The sequence below is a fragment of the Staurois parvus genome, unplaced genomic scaffold (genome assembly GCF_062004578.1).
Source record: "Staurois parvus isolate SC_StPar_1 unplaced genomic scaffold, SC_StPar_1.0 ptg000696l, whole genome shotgun sequence".
NCBI lineage: Eukaryota > Metazoa > Chordata > Amphibia > Anura > Ranidae > Staurois > Staurois parvus.
Genome location: NW_028318492.1, coordinates 9,472,504 through 9,490,537, shown reverse-complemented (window position 1 = coordinate 9,490,537; position 18,034 = coordinate 9,472,504). Strand labels below are relative to the sequence as shown.

Below are 18,034 nucleotides of genomic sequence, written 5' to 3'. Positions count from 1 at the left end.
ATGGCTTTGTTCAGCTATTCGGCCAACTGGTGGAAGTGCCAGCTGGTCTCTAGGGTCTTCCAGTGGGATGGGAAAGCCACAGAAAGCGACAAAAAGCAGTCGAACGGTTAGCTGCTCCAAATGCCAATACAAGCACTTGAAGTCTAGGGACCTACCAGGTACATGACTGGTGGCAAGTGGATATTGAAGGAAAGCTCACACCCTGAAAATGCTTTGTTTACAGTAATACCTTCTGGAAGGCGGTTTATGAGTATTCCCCCCCCCCCCTCTTAGCACAAAGATGCAAAATAACTTTTTCCAGGGTCTGTTTTTGAATGCTGGAGGTGTTTAAATTGTGAGGTATGTGATGTCCTTTGCAAGAGGGCTATATCTATGTTTCATTTTATGATTTTTTTTTAAATTATAAAATAGTAATACATTTTATGATTCTGATTCTGATGGGTGTCTGAGGTTGTGTGCTGAGAGTGAGTTTACGGTACACTCCCAGTACACCAAGTGAGCAACAACTCTCAGTCTCTGTTTGTGATCAGGACAATATCCCACTCTTTGGGAATACAACTGATCTCTACATGAGTCTTAAAACTTTCAGTTCCATCAAAAATACAGGAAAAAAAACAATCCATTTGCACAGCTGGATGACTGAAGAGTCCAGGCTTTATATTACATTCCGTGGCCACAACCAAAAAGAGATGCGTTCCTAAAAACAGTTATAATATGCAAAATGTTTTTTGCTCTCACATGTAAGAAAAGTGTACATGGGTAAACACAGAAAGGAGCCCAGCAAACTGAAATAAAGAGGAGCTTGGCTGCATCCAACAATCGTTAGAAACTCCCTCCAGTGCAAGTAAAATGCAGCAGCTGTCCTCAAACACTCCTAGGCTCCTGTCTATTGCAGCAGCTTTATAAATTGAGTCACATATCAAACATGTATGGAAAGTCCAGTTGTACTGCCCATTCTGCCCAGGACTGGCATGCATGCTCTTTCCATGCAAGAAAGCAGGTATTTGTACAGGGACATGTAACTGGGAATCAGGGGCGGACTGACCAGTTGGAAACTCGGGCACTGCCCAAGGGCCTGGGGTCAGTAGGGGGCCCCATGAGATGCCCCTGGTACCTTTTTCATAGGCTTTTTTGAGTTTGGGCAAGGACACAGGGGCCCCATGATCCCCTATTGCCCGGGGGCCCCATGAGTTGTCAGTCTGCCCCTGTTGGGAATAACTAAATAATGGTTGTGTGCTAGTGCTGAGTCCTGGGATGTAAGCCTTGCGAACCTGAGCAATATAAATTAGGCTGGCGAATGATTCAGTTTACCATATTGTGAAGGTGGAGGGGGGAAAAGGTCTTGATGATAAGGCTCTTAGTTCATTTAGTAAAAATAAATGCTAGTAACAAGACTGAGTGCTTTATGTCATCTCTATTTTTAAAACTAAAGGATTCTACTATATGTTTTGACATCTTAGACTTAGACTGCAATTTAATAGCAGTGACCATGCACAAGAATTTGGAGAGGACTGCCTCTCTACTTCTCTGAGTGCTCTATGTCATTTCTTTTTTTTTAATACAATTTGAATTCTGTCATCTGCATTAGCACCTCAGACTTAAGGGTTAATAATAATGGAGAACAAATACAGCTATAGGCTCTCAGGTATACTCTGCAGTAATATTCTATTCTGTAACTGTAACTCTTACCCCTGAAGGAGATGCTGATTTATGGGTCCCCTGGTTACAGGTGACAATGATCTTTCCAGCAAAGCCAGACCCTTTGACACACTAAATGAGGTTAAATGAGGAATGTTTATTTGTGAAAAACTACAAACAATGCAATAAAAACTGGGGGGTTGATTTACTCTGCTTGCTGATTTCTATCATTCATTCATTAAAATGTGCAAGCAAAAATGTTTTTCTTTTTTATATTTTCCTTGCATGTGATTAGGTATTCTTTGCAAAGTGAAGCTTTGCCTCATTTACTAAGCTCTGGAGAAAGTGCACAATATATTTGCCTTCAAACAACCCCAGTATACCAAAAGCAATAAACATTAACAGATTGAAATAAACATTAACAGGTTAATTTGTAAAACTCCATATACAATAACCAAGTGTCTGCACCTGAATCCTGAAACTAGGCAGGTCCTTACTTAAGGGGTGGTACCGGAAGCTAAAGGCCCTTCAGTCTTTTCTAAACCCCTTCCACTGGCCAGTGTAATTTAACTGTTGAGGCCCAATTTCCAGCATTGCTCAGCTTTAAACAGTTCCCACAGTACATGACGTAAGTACCCAAACCATATCCTAAGGTAAGATGAAACTGTCCCTTTCGTAAGTGGGCAACAAAGTTGTGACCAGTGGCCTCTTAGCACCAGGCAGTCTATCTAGCATCCAAAACCAGTGCCATCAGCAGCGATTTAGAACCTGACATTAAGATTTTCTCATGGAACTGGTGATTTCAGCAACAGTTCAGGACCTGGAAAGGACAATCTTTCACAGAAACAATGATGCTCTCTGACAGCTGTGACCTCTATGTAGATGTGACAGCCCAGTTTCTTCAGCTCTCTGACACTACACCAGGCAGCTCTAAAGCACAGCAGCAAACTCTGATGGTCACATCTCACTTTCCTTCACAAGGGTCCCCAAGCCCTGGCTTTTGCTCCCTTTTCCTCCTCTGTCTAGCACACAGTCTATGTGCTTTGTAGTCCCACACAGGTCTACAAAACTGAGTTCAGTCTCTCTGGGGACTACTTCCACCCAGGGGCGGACTGACCATTTAGTACCTTTTTCAAAGGCTTTTTTGAGTTTGGGCAAGGACACAGGGGCCCTATGACCCCCTATTGCCCGGGGGGCACTATGAGTTGTCAGTCCGCCCCTGCCTCCACCACAAGTATTTGCTCCTTCCAGCAGTTCTCATGCAATGAGGTGTATCTGTTCCACCCCAGACTGAACTGCAGTCAATCACAATGTTCTCTGTATCCTGAACTGTGACCAGGCTGTTCTACAGCAGCTTTGGTTGCAAATGCAGCCCTGTGGAAGTGCCTGTGTCCCCTCCCCTCTCTCTTGCTGGGAAGAGGGGAATGACAGCTGTAATGTGAGGGCAGCAGTAGCAGCCTGGTACATGTAGTTCTAGTTCTAGGAATGTCAAGGGGCTACATAACCCATCCATGCAATGCTGGTGTTGAGTCTGTGTCACTTCATGGAGTTCAACAGGGAGAACTCCATGATTGAAAGAGAACCAGTCACATGTGCTTCAACGGTTCACATAACAAAGCTATCTTTCTGTTTTTTTTAACCACTCCCATTCTTTCGGCAGAGCACTCAGCACATTTATGAAGCACACTGCTTTATGTACACATCTTCCACTCCCAGGTTACAAAATAATTAGTTCATTTTCAGAGGAATTTAACGTTTTCTGAAAAAATCTCTATTTTCGACTATGGGATACAATGCCCATGGATTTTATTTTTCATTAATTAATTCATTAATTCATTCATTGTCTTATCCTCCAGTCCCCATTCTTACATAAGCAATGCTGCATGTTTCTCAGGTCAATTCAAATTGCAGTACAGCAGGCTGCATTTAAAAAAAAAAAAATACAAGTACATTTAAGATATTTCTATATTAACGTACAAAAATATATGGTCCACTATAAATTAAGTTATTTTCTGGCTTTTTGTTGTAGTTGATTTGCAATGGAATTTACCCATTTTTTGACAGTGTGTTTTGAAGATTTTTCAGTCATTTGTTTATTTAATCATTTTCAAATCTGCATTTATGACTTTGGTGAATTTTTCAAACGTACTGCATTGCGGTATGCTTTATCCAAAAGAGAGAATGGAAATAGATATTTTTAAGATTCGCATCTATATTTACATGTTAGAGTGTATAGGGAAAAAAAATTGTGTTGTCTGTGTGGGTTTTTGCTGCAGTTCCTTGTCATTGCAGACATGCTGCATTCCACTGTGTTTTTCAACAGGAATTTTGAAGACACTTGTCTTATAATTTTCTACATATTGTTGCTGCATGTTCCTTAGACAAAATTGTAGGACACTAAACTTTATACTTTTTTTTTAATTTATCAGTTGTTGGCACATTCCTCTGTGTGTTTACAATGGATTTCAGATTGGGTTAAATGAATTTATTTCTGCAGTTGTTGCTCAGTGCCCTCCTGTGCTTTTGCCATTACACTTTGATGTTTTTGATAGACGTGAGCATTAATGAAACAGTGTAGTGTATGTAGTACACTGTCACAGTGGGTACAATTGGCTTTAGCAGTATCCATATAATTTTGCAGGCCATGTTTGACATTGGGAATTGAAAAAAAAAGTAACGCTTGCAGAAATTCTGTCCATCTTATATAAAAATATCAGTGTTCTACCATGTTAATCATTGATAAATTAAGAGAATTTGACATTTAACCCCTTCACGCCGAGGGGTAAAACAAATCTAAATGCCTTAGCACAATTCTGCAACGTTGACATGTGTTAGTAAAACTGTACATATCATCACAACTACTTTGTGCATCCAGGTGGATTATACCTTGTTCTTTTCAGGACAATTTGGGCTTTCATTTGGTGGTAAATGGTAATGGATAGCTCCTAATTTTTTTTATTATCATAGGAAAACTGGCCCAAAATAGTAAAAAAAAAATAGTTTTTTTTTATTTAGCTGTGTGTTTCTTGTTACAACCATAACCTACCTCCATAGAACAACCCAAAATAAATTTTCCAGATCATGACAATGGCAGCAATACTATATATGTGTATGTTATTTGTACACGTAGTACAGCCCAGAAACAATAGTGCACATTTTGTTTTTTTTCTTTTTTTTTTACCTAAAACACACTGACACTGACATTAATGCTAACTGACACTGATACCAATTCTTTTTAAATCCTGACCTTTGACTCTGACCTTTGACCTTGAACTTTGACCCTGACCTTGACCCAAACACTAACCCTGGCACTGAACTAGATCAAACCTTGATCTAGATATTTTTCTTTATTTTTTTCTTTTATTTTTTAATATTTATTTATTTATCTTCTTTTTTTTTTTTTTTTTTTACAAACTTTTTTTTATCTCTCTATGTCAGGAGTTAGAGAGATACAATGTATCTCTCTTCTCCATTCATAGAGAGAGAAAAAACAAGGGGGCCGGGCTGCATAGTGACTGATCACTGTGATAGCCAATCAGAGGCTATCACAGCGATCACATGACCCGGAATAGGGAGTCCTGGGTCCTGATCGTTAGAACGGGACCTGGGGCTCTCAGTGACACCACGGTCTCTGTGCTGGGGGAGCGCCGAGTGGTGCGCTCCCAGCACAAAGACAGGTACGCAAATATGAAGCCCCACGGAAAAAAGCCCAGTTCCGTGAGGCCGCATATTTGTGTGCCGTTGGCGTCAAGGGGTTAAATTATATCCTTTTTTTGGCTAACCTAACATGTTTGTGAAGCCAAAACATATATCTTAGTTTTGGATAGAGTTGGGTAAGTGTTAAAACGCCTGTCAGGTTATTTTTTGCTACCTCCCTGTGGAGAGATTACTCTTCACCTTATTGCAAGATGAAATGGGTGGAAATGTGAAAAGGTGGACAGAATTCAAATCTTCAAAAGTTGTCACAGAAAAGGTATCCCTAGTGGAGGTTTCCCCCTTACCTCTTGCTCTGGTGACAACTGAAAAGCTTGGACTTCTCACTTCCTGTATCAGTAACAATTTCCACCCAGACAATCTCCCCAGAAGGAACACAGACAGCTAGATCCAAAACTACGAAAATGTTCCTTTCCATAAAGTTTATGTTATTAAGCCTTTGTAACACGCTAGGTTTTTTTTTAGTTAGCAATTATATATTATTCACACTTAAACATAGAATAACAGAGAAACAAGGAATTAGAACTGTTTTCCCCTAACACATGCAATGGCTTTTGGAAAATGCTAGGATGCATAGATAATGATAAAGGATTAGGCTGGCCATATATGAGTAGAAAGCAAGAAATTAAACCAATAAAGCATTCTCTCAATCTAACATTTGATGGACCAATCATTGTATCAGAAAATTTCCAGCAATGTTTGACATTTTTCTGATAGTTTTCAGCATTACACTTTTTTTTGTCTGATCAATTTCTACTATTATCCTTATTGTTCATGCACATTTCACTTGTTTTTTTTTATTTTTTTGTAAGATTGACCTAAAATGATTAAAACATTGCTTCTTCTTCTTCTAAAAAAAAAACAAGTTTGTTCACTCATTTTTGATCTTGAAATGAAAATCATCTCAGTAAGCACACTAATCATATGACAATTGAAGGATCGGTCTACTGACTCAATTGTTTGTTTTTCCATCCATATATGACCAGGTTTAGAGTGATATAGAGGGAATTGACAAGTTTTTGAGGTAAGAAATATAGGCACATTTCACACTTCAGAATGAGCTGGTGAGAGTAAAAGTTATTTTGAAATGTCTATTTACCTTTGATCACAGGACTGGAGGAAAAGAAACGCATTTACAGTCATGTCTTGGTTGACTACATCAAGTTTTACAAATATTTCTGGCAATCTGCATTATATTAAAAACTTTTCCTTCCAAGACTCCTGGTTTGTTAATAGAAATTTAAGCACTACTACTACTTACTAATTTGTTTTAAACACCAGTCGTATTTGTCTGTTTTATAGGTACTAAATCCTAACACTGACGTACAAAGCTGTCCACCATACTGCCCCGAACTACATCACTGACCTAATATCCAAGTACCGCCCAGCACGCACACTCCGCTCCTCACAAGACCTCCTTCTCTCTAGTTCCCTGGTCTCCTCCTCCCATGCCCGCCTCCAGGACTTCTCCAGGGTGTCACCCATCCTCTGGAACTCCCTGCCCCAACCCATCAGATTATCACCTACTCTCCTCTCCTTCAGGGAAGCCTACCCCACCCCCTGCTAACTTGCCGACCTCCTCCACTCTTCCTACCACTGCATCCCCCACAGCTATCTCATCCTGTGCCACCACCCCCTCCCTCCTAGATTGTAAGCTCGAAAGAGCAGGGCCCTCGATCCCCTCATGTTTTGCATTGTATTGGTATTGTTCTGTCACATGTTCTGTCCCCCTTTGTAATGTACAGCGCTGAGCGAACTATTGGCGCTTTATAAATACTGTATAATAATAATAATAATAATAATAGGTACAGACAGTGAAAGCATGCCACTAGCAAGGCCCAAAACCTAGACCATAAGACTTTATTGCTTTTAAAGTGGCTTTGAAAGAAAAAGAATCTTACATATTGTTACTGATCTGCTGAATTTTGACAGGCTATGAGGCCCAATATACAGAATATCACTGGGTGTTTAGGTTTAGAGCTTCATTTAAAGGCTACAGTATGTTCATATATTTGATTTGCTGGAATGTATGCAGGAACAGAGGTGGGGTGCATTGCAATGCCATCCATTTTGAATGGCACTCTAATGCACATCCTCAATTCGCTGCAACGGACCTGTGTTTTAGTACATAACATCTCACAAATGTAAACTATCTGTTTGTTGTGTTGTGTTGTGGTGCACGTAAAAAAGGATAATGTGTACATTTATGTCTATTTTGTCAATCCAGTCAAAAACATAACACAGGATAATGTGCTAGCACCTTAGTCTACACATGTAACAACTACATGTTTGTTGTAGATATTTGTATATATATATATATATATATATATATATACACACACATTCTTCATTTCCAGTATTTTTTCACAACACACGCAAATACTGTATGTGTTGATGTATTTCTTTTGGAAATACAAAATGCATTTATACCTATTACTATTTTGAAACAGACTAAGTTTGTCAAAGCTTATATGAACAATGTAAAGTTAGAAGCCGATTGGCTACCATGCACAGCTGCACCAGATCTGGCACTCTCTAGTTTTAGTATATCAACCCATAAGTGAACTGCTTGTTTATTAATACAAATAATCTACTTGAGGCTACGAATTAAATAGCTGGAGTCATGTTTGCTAATATATGAATGTATGTATGTGAGTTAGGGACCTTAGATTGTACGCCCCTTGAGGGTTAGGGACTGATGTGAATGTACAATATATATGTAAAGCGCTGTGTAAATTAATGGGCTATATAAATACCTGTAATAAATAAATAATAAATTACTTCTCACTATACAAGAATGAGGTGTCAGGCTTCCCAGATAGCTGGGATGATTCATCACTGTTCTCATGATCATTGACACTCCACGAGGTGAGATCTTGCATGGTGCACCAGACCTAGGGAGACTGACAGTTGTTTTCTGTTTCTTCCATTTGTGAATGATTACACCACTGTTGTCACCTTCTCACCAAGCTGCTTGGCGATAGTTTGGTAGCCCAGTACAGCCTTGGCTAGGTCTACAATCTTGTCCCTGACATCCTTGGACAGCTCTTTGGCCTTTGCCATGGTGGAGAGTTTTGAATCTGATTGTTTGATTGCTCCTGTGGACAGGTGTCTTTTATACAGGTAACACAATGAGATTAGCAGCACTCTCTTTAAGAGACTGCTTCTAATCTCAGCTTGTTACCTATATGAAAGACAGCTGGATGCCAAAAATCCTGCTGAATGATAGGGCAAATACTTATTTCCCTCATGAACATGCAAATCAGTGCATAATTTGTTAGACATGCATTTCTTTTGAATTTTTTGTTGCTATTCTGTCTCTCAGTGTTACAATACACCTACCATTCGATTTTCAGACTGATCATTTCTTTGTGAGTGGGCAAACATTCAAAATCAGCAGGGGATAAAATACTTATTTCCTTCACTGTACAGTATATTCCCTTTTACCATTATGCCGTTTTAATAACTAATTTTATCTGAAAATCACTTTAGTCTACCTGCAAATCAGTCTTTAGAAACGTCAAGCAAAGGTTCATTGGTGATGGAGGTATAGATCAAACTATTAGTTAGCACTAAACATAACAGGAGTAGCAAAAGCAACAGGCTGTGCAAATGGAGATCATCAAAATGCTGACTTTCTTTTTGCATTTTTTTTATTTATAATCATTTTTCAGATAGTACAAGCAGAAAATAATTAAAGTACAACAGGTGTTAGAGTCACCCTGATGTGACTTAAAAATATGCAGTATATTATAATGAGTCTAGATATCATATTCATTCATATCTCTCAAGATGTGACCCTCAGTAGGTCACCTTGAGCTAAAATAACAGCTTGAAGAGCTTCCTAAGATGTAATATGACATCTGACAATGTCCTGCCATTGACCTTGCCACAGGGTGAGAAATGTCGAAAAGAGGGAGGTAGAAAAGTAGTTACAGCACAGGCGGATCATCAAGCCACTGATAGGAGAGCTGGGCGCCAAAGTCACTGAAACACCCCCAACAAAAAAATGCTGCCTTAATTGATATACAACACAATGACCCAAGAGCAGTTTTCTGTTTTATAACTCCTTACTCAACAATAAAACTCCTCACCAGGAAAGAAAGTACAAGCTACATTTCCCAAATTGATATAATCTTTAGACAGAACCTAAAATACTCTCTTGTCACTCTTTCAAGTTTCAGAAATCTCATCCAGTAGTCCATTCCATGCAATCTGTATGTGAAGCATACACTGATAGCTTTATGCCAGGGGAGATCTGTCACCACCAATGTAATTAAGGAGAGTACAAACTACATCTCCCACATTGATATCATCTTCAGAGAGAATCTCAAATGCACTCATCACTGTTTCAAGTTTCTGAAATCTCTTCAAGTAGATTATTCTCATTTCTCTACAATATGTATATAAAAGTAAAAGTAAAGCTTGTACTGTATTTGAAAACATACACAGATTGATTTATACCTTGAGAGATCTGTTGCTACCAATATAATTAAAGGGCAAGAGACATACTCCACATGTAAACTAAAATGATTTTCTGTTTTATTCCTCCTCCCTAATACATTTTTTTACAATTAACTATAGCTCTCACATTGATACAGTTTTTGCAGAGAAGGGTAAGGCCTCATTTAGTTGGGCACTGTGTCCCATACAGTGTGAATCAGGTGCTTGTTTATGCAGCTGGAGCAGGGGCGGACTGACAACTCATGGGGCCCCCGGGCAATAAGGGATCATGGGGCCCCTGTGTCCTTGCCCAAACTCAAAAAAGCCTATGAAAAAGGTACCAGGGGCATCTCATGGAGCCCCCTACTTACCCTGGGCCCTCGGGCAGTGCCCGAGTTTCCAAATAGTTAGTCCGCCCCTGAGATGGAGAGAATTGGAGCTGTGTGCAGGTAGCCGATGTAACTTTATGGGGATACAACAGCTGTATGGACATCTGTATGTCTCCTCTTAATTTGACAGGCATGCAGAGGTGTGCGAGTGGTCTCAAATGCTCACCTGCCCCTGCATACCTGGCAAAGTAGATTAAATGGCTGTGTCAGTACACATGTGCAGAATTTGCAGGAACATGATAGTAACAAAGTGGCTGAATGGTGGAACCAAAGGCACCCAACACACCCAGAAGTATTATATACTGAAGATTCTAGCAGAGGGTGTAGTTTTGCAAGACAGTGAAGCTTGGATTTACCTATAGAGGGAATTGTGAGTATTATTATTGCCTTTGCAATTGATTTTTCTTTTTATATTTTTTCAGTGACATTGTCACTTTAAACTTCCCTCTAAAAGCAAACCCTAACACTTACTCTTTCATCAGCACTGAAACATAACTCCAAATGTAACTTTGATAATTAATACTTAACATTTAACCTACCCCTCCCGGTTTTTAAGAGGTTTGTGATGCTGGGGTTTAGGGTCATGTGACCGCACTGCGGTCACATGATCGTTACTTGCGGTCGGGAGCTTTCCAATCATGTGACCACCACGAGGAGCCGACAAATGTGCCTAGAGTGCACATCTGATGCACATCCTTTGTTTACATTGGGTATGCAAATATGCAGCCCTTTGGCACCAAGGCCCACTGCTGAGAGGCCGCATATTTTCGTGTACTCGCCACCAACAAGTTAAAGCTGAACTCCAGGCAAAGGGCTAAACACATAGATGAAGTATTGTACATATTTTAGAGCTGTTTAACCTGCCAATAGATTTGCATTTTTGTCCAGTCAGTCCAGGGATTTACACAGCTCTGTCCCAAAGCACAACCCTATCTATCAAGGGAGGTGACCTGATCAACCTCTGAGGTTGACTTACTTTCACTTACAGGAATCCTCTCTACCCCCATCCCAGGACTGGATAATAAAAGGACAAGCAACACACTGATGACCTCATCTCTCTGTCACTGCTGTCTACTCCTACCAGCATGTTGCTTGCACTACAAAACACCTAATTGACTTCATGTGCTGCTTCTCCCTCCCCCTTTCTAAACTTAGCTATATATTTGGTCATGTAAACTGCAGCAAGGTCGAAATTTAGGTACTTTCACAGCTTGCATTTAAAAAATAAATGTAATAATATAATAAAGGCCTGCACCCGCACTCACAAATTGGGAGTCGCTGTATCCCAGTTGAAATGGCTGGAACTGCCTGCTTCGGAGTGCATAGAACATCTATGCATCCCTGTGAGGGCAAACAAGACCCTCACCAAAGATGGTATCCAGATCTTTGTCATAAGATTTTCATTTCATCTCTACCAGATATTGCTGGTATTCATTGCTTTCCACATACAGCTGTTAAACTTTAAAAAATCTGTCTTCTAAATGTATCTTATTATTACCGAACAGAGTTTGCATGCTGTAATGCATGCTGTGTTGTCTATGGCCATGTATGTTTGGCATTCTAAGCCTGAGCTGGTCTTAGCATGTTTGGCCATACACACAGTACACGTTGACAAATACTGTATGACACCTATATTTAATCATATAATGGATGCAATGGGGTTGATTTAGTAAAGGCAAAACTTCACTTTACAAATTCACTTTGCAAGGAAATTTTCGTCAGAGCTTAGTGAATGAGTGAAATACAGCAAATATTTGAAGGCACATACAGTATATGTAATCATATAATGGATGCAAATATGACACATAAATGTAATCATATAATGGATGCAATGGGGTTGGTTTACCAAAGGCAAAAAATTCACTTTACAAAGGAAGTTTCACTTTGCAAGGGAATTCCCTCAGACCTTAGTGAATGAGTGAAGCTGCTCTGACTACCATCATCCAATCATGTGCAAGCTTTTTTAGCGGCCTCCTGCCCGCCATATAAGGTAATGACGGGCTCAAGGCGGTTCTCTCGGACACAGCGATCCGAGAGGCTCTTTCTACCGATCAAAGGAAAGAGCCGAAGATGTCGGCTCGGTCAAGTGATCAGCTGTGTCCAATCACAGCTGATCGCATGTAAATAGGGAAATGCCAATCACGCAGACAGTGAGGAGTGGAGAGCCAGTAATTGGTAACCCTTAGAGGGGACATGTACACTGATCATCAGGGCACTGATGATCAGTGTGCCCTGATAATCAGTATAGCCCCAGCAGTGCCACCTGTTAGTGTCCATCAATGCCAGCTGTCAGTGCTCATCAATGCCACCTGCCAGTGCCCATCAGTGCCACATCAATGCCACATATCAGTGCCTACCAGTGCACATCAATGCCACATAACAGTGCCCATCTGAGCTGCCTTTCAGTGTCACCTATCAGTGCCAGTCAGTGCCACCTATCAATGCCAGTCAGTGCCACCTATCAGTGCTACCAATCAGTGCCAGTCAGTGCCGCCTATCAGTGCCAGTCAGTGCCACCTAACAGTGCCACCTAACAGTGCCAGTCAGTGTCACCTAACAGTGCCAGTCAGTACCGCCTATCAGTGCCAGTCAGTGCCACCTATCAGTGCCACCTATCAGTGCCATATATGAGTGCTGTCTTTTAGTGTCCTTCAGTGATGCCTGTCAAAGCCCATCAGTGCCACCTACCAGTGTCTCCTCATCTGTGCCTATCAGTGCCATCTATCAGTGCTCATCAGTGCAGCGTATCAGTGCCCATCAGTGCAGCCTCATTAGCACACATCAGTGAAGGAGAAAAATCACTTATTTACAAAATTTTATAACAAAAACTAAGAAAAAGGGGTTTTTTTTCAAAATTTTCAGTTGTTTATGGTTTGCTTAGCAAAAAATAAAAAACCCAGAGGTGAATAAATACCACCAAAAGAAAGCTCTATCTGTCTCAAAAAAATGATAAAAAATTCATATGGGTACAGTGGTGCATGACCGCGCAATTGTCATTCAAAGTGTGACAGCGCTGAAAGCTGAAAATTGGCCTGGGCAGGAAGGGGGTATAAGTGGCAAGAGGTTAAATTATTGTTGGACATGATTGAGTATTCTTTTCAAAGGGAAATTTCTCCACATTCACTAACCCATGGGGGGAATTTCCAATGCAACTTCTTTCACAAAGTTAAGAGCCTATTTGTCTTTAATAAATCAACTCCATTGAATAGCAAATACAGTCATGCATTCATATCCACCAGCCAATGGAATTAGCTTCAGTCAAGACAAGAAATAGGCAGATTAAACCTCGGCTGGTAATAGAAGCTGGACCATTAAAAGGAGAACTAATATAATTCTCTGGAAAATAGGCACCTATCTGCTAGTTCTCGGTGTATGAAGACGTCTAATCTTTGTAAGAACATCACATGACGTATGCTCACCAGAGGCAATATTTTCATGCATAAAAATTCAAGTAATTTCTCTTTTAGCCTATGGGAAATTCACAGCTGAAAGGGGAGATAAGCTTTCTGTAATTTAATCTAACCTTCAGTGAGAGGATCACAATGTTTGCACTGAAAACATGATACTTTAATTAGCAATTAACTATGATATAATGGTAAATATTAAGGAATGGACAGTATATGTCTTACTTATGCTTTTAGTATTCTAGTTCTATGTTTTTACCACTCTAAAATATGTCACCATCCAATTCATCTTTTTTAAAATGACTTCAAATTTTTTTTGACCACCTTTAAAATATAAAATATCTGAGAAAACACAATACCTTTTATTAATTCTTGTCCATGTAATATTAATGTTGTCTTTCATTAGTTCCACTTTTCTGGTGTCATCAGCAGAATAGTCCCGCAGAAGCTTGAAGGCCAAATCATTTGCCACGTCAACATTTATCTGCCACTGACGAAGTTCTTTGGAAAATTGCTGTGGGTAGAAAGACATTTTTTGTTCAGTTATCAGATACCATTAAAGCGTTGAAAACACTAGGCTGAAAAAAAAACATTTGCATCAATAGTTTTACAACAGACCTACTGGAACATTAGCAGGAAAAATGCAGAAAGACAGAAATATCGTCTGGTATCTTGAATCAAAGCATAACATATACAGCCTTTGCAGAGATGCTGAAAAATATTTTAGCGTTTTTCTTATAAAAATCACATTAATTATAGAAAAAGATAGCTGATTCTGGACATTATTCATAATTTTGTATATTGATTCTAGCTGTTGTTGAAATGCATCACAGCCATGAAGTCTTGCACATTCATTTTATTAATGTAACATGTATCCAAATGGTTGTGTAATTAGTGCCATCTGCTGGAGAGCAACTCTAATTGCATATAGTTACATTATCAATGCTGATGAAAGAACTGCATTTTAGGTCCCGGAATGTTAAATATCACTTTCACAATCACATAAAATAACAAATAATTGGTTAGCTTCAGATATACATCCCTTAAACAACAATGAATCATGTCCCAATAAATCATAATAATGATCAGTAGATGTAAGTAGAGTACAATAATGATCAGGAGGCGGTATTTGACATGATTCTGCAGAACAACTCCTAGAACCATTATTACGGGGGAACACTTATACAGCACGATAACAATTGTCATGGCGATGAATCTCCAAAACTGTAGGGAACTTCATGCATAGCACAATTAGAGTTCATAGACACAACTAATAGAAAGACAAGAAAAATAAAACTTCTGGTCTATGGCACCCAGAAAATTTGGCTTTTAGGTCTTCTTTTTGCTTTAAGTAAAAAAAAAACTATGTAACCTGGGTGATTGATACAGTCTAAAAATCAGACTTTCCTTATCATTTCCATCATTCAATTTGAAGCTATTCTTTAAAGTGGTTGTAAACCTGATACAAAATATGAGCAAAGCATAACCCTCTATAGTGTGTACTTCTCAATCCAGAACATTATGTGTTAATTCTGCATGTTGCCCTGTACCTGCATGTTGCCCTGTACCACTGCTATCAGCATGAATTACTTCTGACATGTTTTCCTGACACCAAGAGAAAAAATGGTGACAGGGGAGGGAGCTCTAGCAGATTGACTGCCTCAGCTCTGCTCATGTGTGGACTGGGGTATGTCTCTTCTCTTCAAACAGCTCTCCTCAGTGAGCTCTGCAGTGTGTAATTTAAGATCTCCATCCCCCTTTTTTCTAAACTCTCCTGACAAGCTTTTTAGATTCTGCACTTTGAACAGATGTAGAGAAGAGAAGACTGCAGATGAACAGGAAAACCTATGTAGGAGGATTTTTTTCATCTCTGTATACCACCTGATGCCAGTCACTTCACTGGGTTTATATGAGAGTTTACAACCACTTTAAGGATAGGAAAGGGTCAAAACCCTATCAGTTTTTTGCTTTGCCCCCTGTCTCCCATTGGGAGATTTCCCATCACTTCCTGTCCTATAGATACAGCAGTGAAGGAAGTGTGAGAAAATCTATTATTTTCAATGCAGAGAAACTGAACACAGTTTTTTTCTTTTCCCCACATTTTTCCATGTTTTTCTCCAGTCTTGCTATTTCTCACCATTTTACTTTTGATACTTGAACTTCCAATCTCAAATGTACAGTATCTAAATTTAATTAAAAAATAGTTACATTTAGCGGTGAAGCGGTGAAGCGGTTTAGCGGTGAAGCAGAGCACAATGCAGCAATTATATTACATATTTCAACATATCTCAGCTTTAAGCAGAACTCCAGCCAAAAATACCATGATAAAATACATTGCCAATTAACCCCTTCACTACTGTTGACAAAGGTCATATGGTAGAAAATAATCACTTCCAGCTGGCCAGGTAAGCATGCCTTACCTCGGCTGCATTCCTCCATCTGCAGTAACTGCAGGCTGCTTCAGTGACTATGAACATATAACAAAATAGTTTCCCAGATGCTGATGATTAAAAGAACAGCTGTGAGAAGTGGCTGACGAGCCGCGAGTCAAAGCAATCTGTAAAAAATGTGACCCCTATCCTCCGCTGCTACTGCTGCTCACACACCATCCACACTGAGTCCTGAGTTTCTGCATTCAGTGTGGTTGCCGATTGTGTCCCTCATTTTCCCGCTTCTGTCCCCCACATCCTTATCTCCTCCAACCCCCAGGCTTCCCTCCATTGTTCCGGTCATATGATCCTCCATACGACTTTCCCTGCAGCTGCAGACAGCAAAATGATTACAAGATGATCTAGCAAATCCAGCTTTTGTTGTGAGATTTTCCCCACATCTTTTCCTTCATTAGATGTCCTCAGTTGGATGGTCAACATTGTTCAACTCACTTCTTCTGAGCCCAGGTCATCCTGGATCTTCCCCAGCCATTTCTATCTGCATGCTTCCTACAAGAACATTAACTGATTGGCTCCTTGTGCTGCTTCTTTTCACACTCCAATCCTGCTATACAGGGAGTGAAGAAGTCTGATGCCATGTCAAAATTCAGGTGCTTATACTGCTTCATGTAATGATGCAATAATGAATACAGAGCTGAATTAATGTGTGTATTTTATACCTAGCAAGAGGTCAGCTTTAATGTAACTCATTAGGCTATAATTACAAAACTTATAAACATTAATACAAATTCTAATCATGTGGTTTTCCACACAACAGATGTCTTTCCTGTGAAGTTGGAACATCTAAGGAGCTCTTAGTTTGTAAGCTCTAATGAGCAGGGCCCTCTGATTCCTACTGTATTGGATTGGATTGCAATTGTACTGTCTTATGTTGGAAAGTGCTGAACAAACTGTGCTGTATAAATCCTGAATAATAATAATAAAAAAGAACAGCCATTATTTTTTTTACACATCATTATTATATTTTTTTCATATTTTGATAGGACCAATATGTAAATAGAGCAAAACAACTTGAAATGACCCTAGGTCCAATAAATTGGCAAATACATCCCAATTTTTAAACATTACACTATAAAAGTTAATCAGAAAGTGTGTGCAATCCTTATGTAGGTTGCCTCTGGTTGCTGCAGTTTTATCCAACTGCTTCCTCTTTTTCCACTTAAGGATCCGTTTACACTAATTGTGGGTGCTGGGTCCCCTCCTAGTGCAATATAGCTAATTTCTGTCTGTCATTTTTACTGGTGGTTGGCTAGAGGAACAATATACTGTACATATCTGATGTAGAAGCTGTTAGATGATTTCATCCACCACTGGTAGGGTTCTCAGATAGTAAGATGCTTTGGGGGAAGGGCTGATACAAATAATTCTGTGTTCTTTGTAGTGTGGTATGGAATATGTTGACACTATATAAATGAATTAATTATTTCCCCCTCACCAACTGAGCCAGTTGTTTTCTTGTCATTAATTTGTAATCATGGATTTTATAAAGCCTAACATAACATATACTTATCTTGATACTAATCTACTTTTATTTTCAATAAAGAATGATTATAGTAATAGGTACAAAGAGGATAAGTTATGAGAATTAGAGCCATAATTAAAGATTCTAAGCACATTCTCTAGGGTCTCATTATGGCTAAATTTCCCAAATGGAATAACATTTACAGAGAACAACCAGCACAGCAAAACTATCAATTACGGAGATTCCATTGTGTTTTATTATAATGATTATATTAAAATGAAATGAAACATACTGTACGTCAACTTCCTATATCTATAAAAGTATGCATGTAACAACAAAAGATGCAGGTGAAAGATACATAGAACAATCCTATATTAAAAATGCATGGTGCTTTTGAGAAAAAAGGAATATCATATTAGTGACTGTTCAGTTTAGTGTGTCTTGGATATTTTCAATACATAAGAGAAATGCCAATTATATTAGAAGCTATTTTCAATTATTACCCTACTTAAGGATCTTTTTGGAGAAAAGAAA

At 39.2% G+C, this 18,034-nt stretch overlaps 1 protein-coding gene across 1 annotated transcript in view; it reads right to left on the bottom strand.

Annotated features, from left to right (window-relative positions):
- DMD (dystrophin) overlaps positions 1-18,034 on the bottom strand; it is a 2,676,943-nt gene that overhangs the window by 982,165 nt on the left and 1,676,744 nt on the right. Inside the window, exon 53 of the mRNA XM_089653005.1 lies at positions 13,948-14,102. Within this exon, the coding sequence (XP_089509131.1) occupies positions 13,948-14,102 (155 nt within the window). The remainder of the gene's footprint in view (positions 1-13,947; positions 14,103-18,034) is intronic.